General features: G+C 33.2%; 1 protein-coding gene across 2 annotated transcripts; it reads left to right on the top strand.

Annotated features, from left to right (window-relative positions):
• The first annotated feature begins 12568 nt into the window (after positions 1-12568).
• On the top strand, positions 12569-15032 carry LOC107919581 (bidirectional sugar transporter SWEET16). Of its 2 annotated transcripts, none has more exons than XM_016849016.2 (6): positions 12569-12748; positions 12856-12892; positions 12978-13206; positions 13606-13767; positions 14062-14181; positions 14567-15032. In XM_016849016.2, exons 1-6 carry the CDS (start codon positions 12715-12717, stop codon positions 14747-14749), a joined length of 765 nt encoding a protein of 254 aa, XP_016704505.1. In that variant the 5' UTR covers positions 12569-12714; the 3' UTR covers positions 14750-15032. The 2 variants fall into 2 exon arrangements, with proteins under 2 accessions (XP_016704505.1, XP_016704506.1); XM_016849017.2 differs by having other exon boundaries at positions 12571-12748; positions 12996-13206.
• Positions 15033-16696: the final 1664 nt, after the last annotated feature.

Below are 16696 nucleotides of genomic sequence, written 5' to 3'. Positions count from 1 at the left end.
TTGTAGCATTAATCTGTTCCACTGCAACGCCAGGGAAATAAGATTCGTTGTCTTCAGTCTGCTCCACTGCAACTTCAAGGAGATAAGACTGGTGGCTTCAATTTGCTCCACTGCAACTTCAAGAAGATAAGTTCCGCCATAATTTGTAGCTTTAATCTGTTACACTGTAACACCAGGGAAATAAGATTTGTTGTCTTCAGTCTACTCCGCTGCGACTTCAGGGAGATAAGGCTAGTGGCTTCAATCTGCTCCACTGCAACTTCAGGAAGATAAGATCCACCATAATTTGTAGCTTTAACCTGTTCTTACAACACTAGGGAAATAAGATTCACTGTCTTCAGTCTGCTCCACTGCATCTTCAAGGAGATAAGACTTGTAACTTTAACCTGCTCCATTGTAACTTTAGAGAGATAAGGTTTACTATGATCTTCTCTACTGCAATTTCAGAGAGATAAGATCTGCAATTTATAACTTGAGTCTATTCCACTACAACTTTAGGGAATTAAGATTCGCTATCTTAAGTCTGCTCCACTACAACTTTAGGGAGATAAGACTTGTAACTTCAACCTGCTCCACTGCAACTTTAGGGGGATAAAATTAGTGGCTTTAATCTGCTCTACTGTGACTTCAAGGAGATAAGATTCGCCATAATGACTTCAATCCATCCCACCGTAACTTCGACGGTATAGGATTTGTGGTTTCACTGGTCTGTTTGCTGGGAAACATAACCTGTAGAGTCCATTGGCTGGACCTATTTGTGCCAAGTGATTAGGATGTCATGATTAGAATGAGTCAAATGCTCCTAACTGAATGTGTACAGAATGTCATTTTTGAGAACGATCCATTGTCAATGCTTAGGTTGTCATTGCTCTTTGTTCATCAAAGTTCTATCACTGGCGCATTAACCTGCCTTCTTGTTCAGCCGGTATCTTCGACAGAAAACCCAAAGAAATACTCCCAATTTAGACTATCCTTTCTCAAATGCTTCCAACCCTTAAGTTTTGATAGTTCTAAATAATAGTCTTGTTTCAGGTCCTCGTACTATTTAGAAGCTTTCAGAGTAATATGCAGAACTTCTTTTGTTCGAACATTATCAGTCCATTAATCGTTATTTCAATGAAAATTGCTTGAAAAAGATTATCATAATGGACAAGATGAAATTTTATTGAGAGAAAAGCTTGAAATGAATAAATTAATCCAGATAGCAAATTTTGCTAAGATACGAAATAAATAAGATGAAAATAGGTGCCCCAGATATCGTATTGAGTTTCTTCGCACTAACTTCTTGAGGACCCTTTTGAACTCGATATGTTTTTCGAAGATTCAAACGCTTTGTTGATGCCCCAAGATGTAACATCTCTCCTTCTTATTAATTAGGGGAAGACAAGACTACTTTGACCAAATTTTGAGCTGCCCTTTTTGGGTTTTTAACTCAAAACCCCTTTGGTCTCAAGGCGCCCTTTTTGGATTTTCACCTTGGCCACTTTTTTTGTGTTTTTTTTAGACTCAAAGCGCCTTTTGTGGGTTTTCGCCTTGGCCTCTCCCCCTTCTTTAGGTAAAGTACTTCTTGACTGAATCTGAATTTACAGGATTAGACAAGTTTTTACCATCCATCTTGGCCAAAATCAGCGCTCCTCTAGAAAAGGCCTTCTTTACCACATAAGGTCCTTCCCAATTTGACATCCATTTCCCTCTAAAATCCTTTTGTAGGGGAAGGATCTTTTTCAACACCAGGTCCCCTTCACGGAATTCTTTAGGACGAACCTTTTTATCATAAGCTCGCATCATTCGTTTTTGGTACATTTGACCATGCCTAATAACTTTGAACCTTTTTCTTCAATCGGGATTGGATCCAAAAAAAACTCAGAGAGAAGGATTCTCGACTTCAATGGAAAAACTGTGATAAGCCAAAGAGATAAACATTGCCCCAGTAGAGGTTTTTGTTTTTTTGTTTTTGCTCTTTTTTTTTGCTTATTTGTTTTTTTTTTGCCTCTCCTGCACCATTCACCTTGGGGCGATATGGTGTTAATCTTGAACAGACTGTAAACTTTGTTATCGTGCTATTGTTCAAATTTAGTGCATTGTCAGATATGATCCTTTTTGGCATTCCATACCGATATATGATTTCTCTTTTTCAGGAATTTGTTAACTGTCGACTTTGTGACATTGACATATGAAGTAGCTTCCAACCACTCAGTAAAGTAACCAACGACCACAAAGATGAATTGATGACCGCCAAAAGATTTTAGCGAGATCGGCTCGATGACATCCATGCCCCACATAGAGAAAGGCCATGGATTCCCTTGATTCTTTGTAAGGTAGGATCTGCTTCTCATCTTATTCTACCATCCTTATCAAATTAGGAGATAAGTTACAGTCTTGGTTATCTTCAAAGTCCTGTGGTTCCTCTAGATACATATCTTGCTCAAAAGGAAGTTCTGAGTCAATAGTAGTGTCGCTCATATCGTTGATATTTGGAGACCTGTTATAAGGACGGAGGAAGATCCAAAGAACAAAAGAATCGAAGAATATTTATCTGTATAGTATGATTATGAATGAAATGGAAAAAAATAAAAGAATATTTTGGTTATGATTGAAATGAAAAAATAAAAGAACATTTGCTCAGAATGAGACACAAGGATGCTTTTTTATTGAAATAAAGATGTTGGACATAAGCCTATCTCACAAAAGGATTCTCATTGCTCCTAGGCTTAAAGTAATAAGCATGTTTTGGACATTACTCTGAGTTAGCCCTAAAAAATATAGAGATCTCTTCCACGGTCCTATTATTCAAAAAACTCATTGATAAATTCTTTTTCCCGGCTCCCTTTCGGATACGGCGTCAATGTTCAGATTCCCTGGCATTCCTTCCAGGCCTTTAACCTCTTCAAGAAATTCCAATTCTTTATTATCCATTAGGCTCTGCACCAAAGCTTTGAATTCAGCGCACTCCTAGATTTCATGGCATTCTTCAACGTGGAACTCACAGTAGCTCCTCGTCTCATTTGGTATCTCCTCCGAATTTTGAATGATTAACCCCATGTCTATCATTTGTTTCAAAACTCATTTTAGTGGGGTTTTTACTTTTGCAATATTGGTTTTGGTTCTCTTTTCTCCATTCTCAATTATCGCGTTTACCCCTGGGTCTGGATGACTGGGTAATGGATTTCCTGCCACATTAGGTCTTGATGGATCGTCAAACTTCACGATGCCCATCTTGATGAACCTTTCAACCAAATTTTTAAATGTAGTGCAGTTTTTAATTGAGTGACCTGTTATTCCTGCGTGGTATTCACATTAGGCACTCGTATCATACCATTTTAGGAACGGAGGTTGCACGGGTTCTGAGTAGAACGAAGATACCACAAGCACATCAAACAGATTATGATACAGCTCTCTATATGTCATTGGGATGGGTGTGAACTAGAGTCTTTCAGATTTTGGCCTCGAGTTAGATTCTGTCCTTGAGGTGCCTTGATAGCTAGTAGTTACGGCCCTCGATTGGCCTATAGTGACTGATCTGGAATATCCTCTTCTCACATTATTCACTTCATTTTCATTTTTCGGGGTTGATCTTTTAGCGCTTTCTCCAGCGTCTATCTTCCCACTTCTTATCGCGTTCTCAATCATCTCGCCAGAAATTACTATATTTGAGAAACTCAAGGTAGCACTTCCCAACATATGATTAATGAATGGGGCTTTCAGAGTGTTGATGAAAAGCATCGTGGTTTCTTTCTCCAAAAGAGGTGGCTGGACTTGTGTCGCTACCTCTCTCCATCTTTGTGCATATTGCCTCAAGCTCTCACTTTACTTCTTTTCCATATTCTATAGGGTAATTCTGTTAGGTGTCATGTCTGTTACATGACTGTATTGCTTCATGAAAGCCTGTGCCAAGTCCTTCCATGAGTGGATGTCGGCATGGCTCAATTGGTTGTATCATTTGGCAACTGACCCGATCAGACTATCTTGGAAGCAATGAATTAGAAGTTGATCGTTATTTCTGTTTCTGGATTAACTAAAATAATTCTGATTAATTAGGGTCCTTTAGTGAAATTTAATGAAATGAAATGTAATGCAGATGAATGGATTGAATGCAAAAAGAGACGTTGATTCTGATTCAATTCTATTAGAACAACTTTACTAGAAAACAAATCTCTTTACATAAAGCAGATATATATACGGCTTTTCCCTCATACTTCAGGCGAAGACATCTATCTCTTTATTCATCCGGATGTTAAAATAAATCTCTCGAACCCTTCAAAAGAGGTGTCTCCTCTATCTCATTTTTGCTTGATCCGGGCCGCAACTCACTATTTGCTCATCCTCGTGACGCTCGTTAGCCTTTTTTAAAAAGGTCAAGACATTGACGACTCTCAAATAATCTTTGTCAACTTGAATCCTCGGGCAACGAAGCAAAGTTGTGTAGTCCTCCATTAGATTATCACCCTTCTCTTATCACGTTTTCTTTGACCATACTCGGACAACAATATTGTCTTCCACTTTATCAAGAAATCCGTTTTCCATGACAAGCTCTCTATTTAGCAACTGAATGTGAACCAACACCTCTTTTTTATGATAAAAATGTATTACAATTATAACCAAAACAAAATAGGTTAGTACTAAGAAAGAAAAAATAAATAGAGCACCTGTTTGGGTGAGCACTAAGGGTTTGGAGTGGTTCTACCTAGGGTAAGCTCTTAGGGCTCACTACATGCGGTTCGGTTCTAAAGAGAGGGTACCTAAACCAACAGATTCCTCGATCCTCACCCGTTATAGGCTCATACGGATCAAGTTTAGTTCAGGGGAACATATTTCCTTATGGCTGCATGGAGATGAAAATCTCACGAAGACATAGGTAGGATGTATCCTGAAAGCGATCCACTATCCTGCACGGAGGTGAATACCTCACGAAGAAATAGTTTCTCACTCCCACTTAAAAGGGTATAACCAAACGGTTATGCAATGCAATATGCAGAGATTAAAAGACTCGAACTAATAAAACAAACATATCAAAAATGGTGCAGACCATAAAAATGCGATGAAAAGATCATACATTTAAATTGAATTTTTAATTTTCGACAAAAAGACAATAAATAATCAACTCGTGGCCTGAATTTTTATTTTTATAAATGATTTGATTTATTAAAACGAAAATTTTGGTCCACGAAATTTAGAAAGATGGGTTCGGGAGTCGGTTATGTACGAGGAAGGATTAGAAGCCTCGTAACGCCCAAAAATTGGTACCTAGTTGATTAATTAGTATCCTAATATCAAAAATCTAAAAAGATTTTAAAATACGATCCTTTTATTTTAAAAGACACTTGTATAAATCAAATTACATGCTAAGACCCTCTTATTTCGAAAAGATAAAATGTCACACCTAATGAGTTAGGATATGATGTTCCTCATCCTCCAAAATGAGCTTGTCCTTTGATTTTTAAAACTCATGCAGTGAAGTTTAAAAAGGATATTCAATTGTTTAAGTCAGATGAAAAATCGAAGCCCAGTAAGTTAAGGCACAATTTCTCAAAATTCCAAACATGGAATATTGCCTTTATTTTATAAAAATCCTCGTCTCGACAGAATAAAATTCCATATCCAATGAGTTAGGACACAACTTATCGAATCCCCGAGAATGAGCTTTTTATTTATATGTCTTGATTAAAAAAAGGATACTCGATTACTTAGATTCAACGAGGAAAATTGGAACCCAGTAAGCTAGGGCACAATCTTCTCGAAGACCCCAAATACCGAGTATTGCGTTATCTTGAAAGCTTTTGAATAAAATGATTTCAAAACTTAAATGATATTAAACGTAACTTTTTGAGCGAATAAAACGCGATGGAATGATAATGTACAATGCAAAGTGACATCTCGAAAACAAAATGTGCACTAATGAACGACAAATAATCAATAAATACAATTTAAGAAATACAATACACATAATAGCAATAATTATATAACATGTCATTTTTAAAACAAATATTAATAATCAAGAAAATGAAGCAAAATAATATATAAAACAATTTAAAGAAAATAATAGTTTAAAATAAATGATTTATAAGGACAATTCAAAATAAATAATAAAAAAGTTCCAAATAAACATAATATATAAAAAAATAAAAATAAAAACAATTTAAATTATATAATATAAAAAACATATAAAACAGTTTTAAAAATATATATATGTAAAAATTTGAAAGATATATACATAAGTTTACAATAAATAATATATAAAAGAAATTTAAATAAATTATATGTAAAATAGTTTCAAATTAATAATAAATATAAAAACTTAAAATAAATGATGGTAAAAGAGCATTTTTTTAATAAATAAATAAATTAAATGGACTGTGAATGAGGCTGAAATAGAACTAAAATTTGGGGTATAAATAAAAAATCACAAAAATCAATAAAACAAATATAAGGGTTAAAATGAACACGCGAATGAAGAGTAGGGACCAAACAGGAAATTATCCCAAATCCTCTAGACGCACAATTTCGCGCGGGATTAAAATCAAACAGAAATAAAATTATGCGGCAAGATTAAAATAAAAGGAAAGAAAGAAAAAAGGACGAAATTGTAACACGTTGTAAAAGCAGAAGGATTGACCGCGCTAATAACCCATGCACTAAAAAACACGCGGATCCTAGCCTTGCGGGCCGAGTTGCGCGGGTTGGCGTCAAAACGACGCCGTTTTGTGTCTGGGGGGTTAATTCAAAACGATGCTGCTTTGATAAACTATATAAACCTCATTTTTTACCAAAAAATTCATTTAACCCCTTATTTAAAAAAAACTTTAAAAACCTTTCAAATTCCTCTCCCTCTCTCCAAAATCCGACTATGGCTCTAGTGCTGGACCACCGTGGCGGCCGCCGATCACCAACGACGGCACCGCTGTCCGTGTTGGCTGAAAAATAAAAAAAGCCCATTTTTTGGGTTTTTCGACTCGACCCTAAAAACGTCATTTTTCATCGAAACGACGAACCTCGACCTCTTGAAGGCGCAAAACACGAATAATAGGTAAGATCTGATTTCCTTTTTACTTTCTTTCTTCTTCTTTTTTTTTTAAAAGAAATAAACAAATAAAAAATAAAATAAAAAACAGAATAGACTACCTCTAAAAGAAATTGTTGTTGATTCTTTCAATTGTTTTTTTTTGTATTCGTATTATGTAAAAAAAAAGGTCCTTACAATATTATTTTAGGGTTTTTTATAGCCTAAAAATTACAGCCCTCTTTCTTTTTTTTATGCTGCCGTTTTCTGCTATTTTTTTGCTATTTGTCCTTGCAAGTACGGAGGCCATACGGAGGTCGACGTGGTGGCACGCTTGGCTGGGGGCAGTGACAACAAATAGAGCTAGTTTTTTTTGAAATGTTAAGATAGTGGGCTAGGTTAAAATGATTTGGGCCCCATTGGGCCAATGTAAATGGACTCTTATTTTTATTTGGTTTTGTTTGGTTTTTTTTACCTGGGCCCAGGCAAATTGGGCCTATTACATTTACATTAGGAGGAGGAGCTGTGTCATAAAAATCCTTAAGACAAACGATTATAACCAAATCCACAATAGAATTTGAGTTTGTAGCTCTAGACAAATCTGGAGAAGAGGTTGAATGGCTTCGAAACTACTTGGAGGATATTCTTGACTAGCCAAAGCCTGTGCCCACAATATGTATATATTGTGATAACCAAGCAAAAACTAGTAGAGCACAGAACATAATGTATAATGGTAAGTCAAGACATATGCGTCGTCGACATAATACTGTTAGACAACTGATCTCAAATGAAATTATCTCTATTGATTTTGTAAAATCAAAAGATAACATTGCGGATCCGCTAATTAAAGGCCTAAATCGAGATCAAGTTGATAATACATCGAAAGGAATGAGACTAAAGCCCATGAAAATTAAATGCGTTATGTGAAGGAAAACCCAACTTAGTTGACTGGAGATCCCAAGATTTAGGTTCAAAAGGACAACCTACTTGCAAAGACCTTATAAGGTCACTGTGGGGGTTTTTATCCCAAGTTTGTTTCTATGATATAAATAGTGATTAAAAGTGAGATAGGTTAAGCAATACTTTTAATGACTGTTGTGTGTTTCGGTGAGCCGAGCAACATAAGTCACCTATGTTAGAGTGAAGTGGGGCCGCTTCGAGGAGACTACTAGGGCATAGTTCTCTCAAACTCTTGCAAAACTAGGAGATGTTCACGACCATATAAACATACCCATGAGAACTAAAACCTTGCCAAGGAGGTAGTTGTGTAAGGTATATAATCGTTTACACAAACGACAGAACAATTCAAGGACATTGCGTCTACTGGTTGGCTAGTAAAGCAAATATACTTTCACAAGGGAAGGTTCAAGGGTTGATGCCTACCTATCCTATGCAACTATCGATCATAGATTCTATCACCACATCGGGTCAATGTTTTTCATTAAAACTACCAATTTTCATTCATGTGGGGGATTGTTGAAAAAAATAGATTTTTGGAAGCTTTGAGGCATATTCTTGATTAGTAAAGGTGGAGATTTGAATCATAAAATAATGGTTTTATATTCTACCCCATGAGACCTTTACAACGGTATATCATATGCTCAAAATGGTTGAGTAATAAATGAGAAGCTGATGTTCAAAGTATGCCACTTGTGAATTATGTTGAGGAAAATGGAAAGCTTAAGCCCCACATTGGTTAGATATTGAGTGTGGAATATGTTTATATATATGAACCAACTTGGTGGTTATTGAATGACTAAACTAATGCTCTTCCTTGCGCGTACGGGGTGCAAATCCAAACCCGCTGGGGTTGGGGGCGCATCCGCATGACGTGTGCGATGCGAAATGTCTGGACTGGTCAGGCTTTTCTAGGTCTGCGGATATTTTAGCCCAATATGTAATCTTATTTTTTCTCTGAAGAGCTTATCTATTTGGAATTAAAAGGAGTTAATGGCTCCTTTAATTCAAACAATAATTTGGGTTTAATGGCTCCTTAATTCACGGACGGTATTGGCTCCATTAGTCAAAATTTCCAAAAGTTCTTAATTTGAATTTTATTTTAAAACCAAATAATCTGTAGAAAAAGATACACACTGAATTTTCCAAAATTTTGAGAGATCTTTTCCATGCATATTTTTCGAACCGTTTCGGTGATAGACGAAGGCAAGGCTACAGTTTGTTGATCTCTGCAGTCGTGCTACTGTCGTGCTCATCTCGTTGTTGTATCCTAGGAGACAGTTGACCAACGTTTCTCCAGCACCTCGTAGGAGACAGTTGACCAACGTTTCTCCAGCATCAAAAGAGCGGTCGAATCTGTCTTCAAGAAACTGTGAAAATAGGCCTCAACTACCATTCCGTTTTTCCTGCCTACCTACGAGTATAATATTTCAATCCAGTCTTTATCATCAGACTTTATCAATAAGAGATAATTATGTCCAAATGAATTCTTTGTTATCTTAAAAATGTGTTCACATTAGGGTAATATTTACACTTAAAATACGGGTAACTTATCAAAGTTTTGCTTAAAAAAAGTTAACGCATAAATTAAAAATTAGTGTAGTATGAGTGATGAAAGGATATAAGAAAAACATTGACTTGCCTGGTGTGATAATGATTGTCTTAGGTCACATCTGTTATGAGAATTATATTGTTGTTATATTCTCTTATCATTTATGCAAAAGATTAAATGTTAAATATAAAGTGCATGTATAATAAAATCTTGTAATTATATTATATAGTATCTAAAATTATGAGACCTACACTAAAGTGAGAGTAACTTATAAAACCATTTAGGTTGTATTTATGTTTTTCTTAGAAACATGGATTTAATATAATAAGAATGAAATGTATATTTTATGGACAAATTAGTTGACCATGGATTTATTAAATAAATATCTAATAAATTTATGAATTTGAGAAATTATCATGATTTAAAATTGAAATCCAAATTTTAGGAAAAGTAAATAAGGTTCCTTCTCAAATGCAGTTGTGGAGAAAGAATAATTGAAGAAATAACTTCTTAGGAATTATAGATAGATAGAGGAAGTAAGGTATTGGAATAATCCATAATTTAACTAATTAAGAAAAGATAAAGCAGGTGAAATGGTTTTACGAGTATAGTATAAAAACAAAAACAAATTTGGATTGATGAATGATTGGAATTTTGTGTGAATCTTCCAACACCTACTCAAAAGTTGGAAACCCTCACTCTCATATTCAACTAACAGTTAGGAGGAGCAGGGCATGTAGTTAGGCCACCGCAGTTTGATCTGGGCCACCTAGAGTAAATAAAACTCTTTCGTACTTATGCCATCTATTCTTTCATCAATCTCTAATATCATCGTAATCATGGAATCCACCCTCAGTGATTAATCCCTTCACATTTCACGATTACTCTTTTACTTTCAACTCAAGGCCAAAGCCCCATTAAACTGAAATTGAATCTTAAAAGAATTTATCAACTACGATTATATAAGTTTTAAGGGTTCGAAATAAAATTTTACCAAACCAAAGTTACCCTTATTATTATTTAAGTTTACTCTATATTTAAAATGTCAAATATTTATATAAATTTTAACATTTATACTATAATAAAAGAGTTAATCAAGATGAAATCATGATTATAATTTATTTAAAAGCTTAAATTAAAACCATAATAACAAAATAAAGGGAGGAATGCTTAAGTGTTTTAATTTTAATAAATCAAAAGATTTTAAATTGATTTCTTTTTAAATAGCAATAATAAGTACTCTCTACTTTTTTCTCCTTACTTTTTATGGTAATTTTCATTAGTTTATCAATAATTATTAACTAAAATTTTATTTTTACCTACAAAATAAATGTGCAATAGGACTAGTATTTGTAATTTTTTTTATGTTTTCTATAAATGTAGCAAAAAAATAAGAGGGAAGTCTCAATTTGTCGTCTTTGAAAATGAACTTAGGTCGTGTTTGTCTCATTGAAAATAACTTCCTAAAATTAATTTCTGGAAAATAAATTGATTTTATGGGAAAGTTGATATTTTTTGGTGTTTTGATGATTATGCGTAAAAGAGTCTTATTTGTTTGGAAAATTTTCTTGAAATTATTTTTTAAAAGTTGTTCTTAGTGAAATAAACATAAAATAAATATATTAATTACAAAATATTATAGCAACATTTCCTTTTAACAATCGAAATTTATTATATAATAAGATAAAATTTTATAATAATAAATATCATATATAAACTTAATAATAATAAATACCTAATTAAAACTTAATTTAAATTACATATATTATTACATATATGAGGTAAATAGTGATACATTAGAGTTAGAAGTGAAGCTAAGCATGATTAAAACAAATACCCATTTTTTATAATTAAAATATTCATATTTTATATTATAAAAATATTTATTTTTGAGTATTTATAAATTTTAATATATATTTAGTATCAAATATTAATGTAAAAATTTTTCAATAATATATTAAAAATATTATTTAAAATTTAAAATTATTATTGTTAAAATAAAACTGCAATATTAAATAATTTATTAAAGTAATGGGTAAATTTCATCCAAGGTCACTAAAGTATTAGTAAGTTTACATTTTGGTCGCTCAACTTCAACAAGTTACAAAATGGTCACTGAACCATTTAAAAGTTTCCATTTAAGTCACTAAGCTGTTAAAATCATTGTTGTATGGCTTTCTTTGTTCGCACCGCCTGCACCAATTGAAAGCTTTTCTTCCTCTTCTCCTCTACAATTCTGTTCTTTTTCATGAAATATCTTTGAATGTTATGAATATGAGAACCAAAATCCAAACAACTTTCTTGTCTAATCTCTGACATAAATCGTTAAATCGAATTGGATCTAAGGTATATTCTTCTACTCATCGATGAGTACTAATTCACCATACCATTCGTCGCTTGAAGCTCACTAACTAAACTATTATTTAGAAAAAAAAAGCTTAACAACCCAACGACTTAAATAAAAACTTTTAAATAGTTTAGTGACTTCAATGAACACTTTCAAATAGCTTAGTAACCATTTTGTAACTTTTTAAAGTTGAGTGACCAATACGTAAACTTACTAATAGTTTAGTGACCTTGAGTGCAGTTTACCCTAAAATAATAAATTTATATTAATTTTATTAATAATTTTTCATATTATTAAATATAAATAATTAAATATGTATGTTTAATAATATTAGAATTATAATATTTTATATTAATACTTTAAAAAATAAAAATATTTAATAATATAATAATATTAAACTTGAATTGAGTCAATTTTTATATAAAAATATTTATCTAGAAAATAAGTTATATTCAAGAGGGTAAATCAATTCATAGGAAAACCATTTTCCATGATAAAAAACATTTTTGATTAGAATGGAAATGAAAATGGAGTAGATGATCACACAGCATTTGAAATAATATATTATTAAAAATGAAAGATGGTAAATTTTTTTAAAACATTAAACCTAAAAATAATTGTCAACACACAGTCATGGTAGCGAAAGATGGTACACATTTTTGTCTTATCAACAAATACATATAAAGACAATAATTTGGGAACAAAACGTGTTGAATAAATATGAGTTAATGTTGAATCATGTGTTGCAAAAAAGTTATTGAACTCTCATCTTGATTTACACATCACACCAACACAAATATCCCTACACTCTGAACTGATCCCTATTGTTTCATTTCTTCAACTATTGTTACCTCTGCTTCAATGGGTAACTTGAGCTTCGTCCTTGGCATCATTGGTTAGCTCTCTTTCTCATGATTTAATTTTGTAAGCATATATTATCAGCAATTCAATCTTTAACCAAAATGCAAGATATTTTGAGTTCTCTTTGTTGCTCTTTTGCAGGTAATGTAATTTCAATACTGCTTTTTGCTTCTCCCATGTGAGTAAACATCATCTAAGACAATAAATTAGTGCATAAGTATTAGATACTGTCAAACTGGTTAGGCTTATCAGACAAATCAAAGTTTTTCCTTTGTTTCCAGAAAAACCTTTTGGGGGGTGATAAAGAAGAAATCAACGGGGGATTATAAAGGAGAGCCCTACATAACAACCCTTTTGAGCACCAGCTTGTGGACTTTATATGGAATCATCAATCCAGATGGGTTACTTGTAATGACAGTGAATGGAGCTGGTGCCATCCTTCAGCTCATCTATGTCATCCTCTTCCTCGTATATGCTCCTAAAGATACGAAGGTGGTATTACTTTATAAGTTTGAACGCATCATATTTGTGCGAGTTGAAAAGTGTTTTGTTTAGAGATTTTTTTTCTTTTTTTTTAGTTTCAAGTGTTTGAAAGTTGAAATATTGTTTCAGACAAAAAAATTAATTAATTTAAATGAAATGTAAATAATTTAACATATATATTAAATATAAAATATTTGAAAGAGAATGATATATAAAATATTTTAAAATTTTAAATATAATGATAAATAATATTTAAATAATTTAATACAACATATAAAACTCTAAAAACATTCAACCCAAAAGCAAGGGAGAATGAAACCTAAATTGCATGCGAGTGTGAGTGGTTTCGTGTTTCCCTTGCAACGTAATAGTTGTTAAGGTAATCGACTGCAAATTCTGTTTTTTCAGGTTAAGGCAGCAAAGTTGGTGGGTGTAGTAAATGTTGGTGTCCTTGGAACGGTTACCGCTGTAACTCTTTTTGCAGTTCATAAAAACACAAGGCTCACTTTTGTTGGAATTTTATGCACTGCTTTAACCATTGGCATGTACGCATCGCCATTGTCAGCCATGGTAAGTTTCTCCACCTGCATTTCTAAATCTACAAGATAGATGTTTAATCCAAACAAGACTCAGCCTAAAGATCGATGCACCGTTTTTGTTCATTTACTCACATGCAAAACAAATATTGATTATAGTTGAACTCCCACCAGCAAAGGATACTTCATCTTAATTAATCACTTACAAAACAATTATCTTTTACTCTATATCTTGATTTAATTAATTTATTATATGAACCCCAAATCCGACACTCCATAATCCAACTACATTTCAAGGAGTGATGTATCAATTTTTAATGTTTAACAGAGCACAGTTGTAAAGACCAAGAGTGTGGAGTATATGCCATTTTCACTCTCATTGTTTCTGTTCCTCAATGCTGGTGTTTGGTCTGCTTATGCAGTGCTTGTGAAGGATATCTATATTGGTGTAAGTTTCACATTTTTCATTTGACTTCTATCATCTTCGATTACCTAAATCGTTTGGATTAAAAGTAGTAAAGAAAAAAGCAATGAAAGGTAAATAGTTACGTATTATCTTGTTTTGCATAATTAAAATCAGGAAATGAAATTGATAAATAAAAAATTGAGTGTCCAAGAAAAAGTAAGTGATCCTTTGCCCAAATTAAAAATTTTATCCAAACGAAGTAAAGGAAGATTTTTCTCTCACGCCAATCTAAACATAGGCTTCGCTACTTGGCTTTGTGAGTGTATCTCAATGGATAATATCATACATCCATATTTGAATATGTATTACACACCAAGTTAGAGATAATTAATTTATAAAGATGCAAGCTCACCCAAAAATATTTCAGGTGCCAAATGCAGTTGGATTATTTCTAGGATCAGCTCAGTTGATTCTCTATGTTATATACAAGAACAAGCCCGTTTCAACAAACCCAAGTGAGGCAATTGAAGAAGAAGAAGAAGAAGAAGGCGGCTCAGCTCACCCAGCGAGAAGAGGCATAGAGATGAATTCATCACTTGGAAACGTCTAAACAATGGCAAAAGCCTCCCGAGACCACATTTTAATCAACAATCCTTTGACTCCATATGAGTTGCGACCCGGTTGGACTCGTGATAGAGGATCCAAACAATGATCATCCCATCATCTTAGGACGTTAATTAAGCACTGGGAGCTTCAAAGCTTTCAAACTTCTGCCCTTTTTATTTTTTTCCTTCTTTCATGTGTCTCGCTTTTCTATTGTAAGCCTATAAATGAAAAATAAAGAAATGATGCTCAGGGAGGGTAATATATATACATGGACCGGTGTTCATGCCTGTGATTTCTTTTTTTTCATTTGACATTTCCGTAGACGAACCACCTTACTTAAGCAGATAAACACAACATGGTTGAAGACATGGTAAGGAAAATAATAAACAAGAGAAAAACAACCCAGATTTGGGATCAAATGATTAATCAGTTTTGCTGTAATTGTGTGTGCTTATCTCTGTCCATATTATCTCAACTTTCTAAAGTTTAAAAAAAAAACCATGAGAAATAAAAGAATCTGTCCAATACTAAGCTACATGTGAAATTAACATAGAAATTTATTCATCCTTTGAATAAAGTTTGTGTGAGATCTTAATTGTTAAATGATGAATAAGAAGAAACATCAAGAAAAGCAAAAAAGAACCCTGATTTATTATATGCTCTAGATATATATAATGTATGCAGAAAAAAAACTGACTCATCAATGCAAAATGTGATATGAGTTTCTTTTTTCTTTTTCAAATGTCAATGCACCCTATATTTCAGCTGCAACATTTTCTGCACTTATAGAATACACACCAATCTTGAAAACAAGAGTTTTATTTATTTATTTATTATTTTCCTTTTTTACTAAGGAAGGTTTATAAAGGGACGAGATGTTCAACTCAGTTTGTTAATATTTTTAAAGTTGATTATATGAGTGGACTAGATTAAAATCTAGCTTGTATAAACTTTGTTAGTGTCTTCTTTTAAGTTGGTAAACATGTGGACTGAGAGGGATCTAGTAGACGGCTAGATCTACAAAATCGAAGTGGGTGAGTTAAGGGGCATTTGAGTTGGCAATCCGATCATTCTTTTATGGTTAAGTCAGTGAAAGATATTTAAGAGGATGAAGATGATAAAGTGAGTGCCACAAGATAATGCTTTTCAGGGGTCCTTTCATGCTTACCTCATTCTGTCACATGATCACCCAATGTGCCTTGGGATTGGTTCCTTCGTCTGCTTGCTCCACACAGTGGCTTGACTGTACCAGTTCTTTGTAGTGTTGGGGTCCTTTGTATTCCAATCGTCAGGCTTTTATTTGTTTGCTAGCTATAAGTTGTTCCATCTAATATTCCATGATGGTTCTTTAGGGTTATTCATTGGCCTTACAAGCATGATATAATAATAGTCCCCATTCAAATTTGAAACGGGCTATAAACTGAATTGATGAAGACTTTGATGGCAATCAACTTCAAAGGGAATTTCTTAAAGTTATACATATGTTTAACATTAGAGAGCAAAATTTTGTATTTAGTGTGGCGTGCACACACATTATTGAGCTCAGTATGGCCAAACATTTGCTAAAGGAAAATATAGGGCTAGACATTAGTCTAATAATTGATTTCCCTAAAGAAAATATAAGGCCAAATTTTCCAAAATGGAAAGGTATTTTTTGTATTTTATTTTGAAAGTCAATTTCTTTTTAACGCTTCCTTTTGAGCTGGAAAGCTTTTTGGAAAAAAAGAAGAAGAAAGAGTTGAAAACGAAATTGTTGCAGTGAGAGAAAGGGGCATAATGCATGTTTAATGAGTAAATTGAGGTCTGGAAAAGGTATTTGTGATTTCAAATATGTGTTTAATTTTCCTCAGACCTAATCACAAAATCTAAACCAAGCACAATATGTTAATTCAAGGCTTTATGACCAAAAGTTTTCGAGAAGAGTTAAAATCTTTAAGAATGTAGAATTTGA

The sequence above is a fragment of the Gossypium hirsutum genome, chromosome D13 (assembly GCF_007990345.1).
Source record: "Gossypium hirsutum isolate 1008001.06 chromosome D13, Gossypium_hirsutum_v2.1, whole genome shotgun sequence".
NCBI classification, from domain to species: Eukaryota; Viridiplantae; Streptophyta; class Magnoliopsida; order Malvales; family Malvaceae; genus Gossypium; species Gossypium hirsutum.
This window is presented reverse-complemented; position numbering and strand designations above follow the sequence as displayed.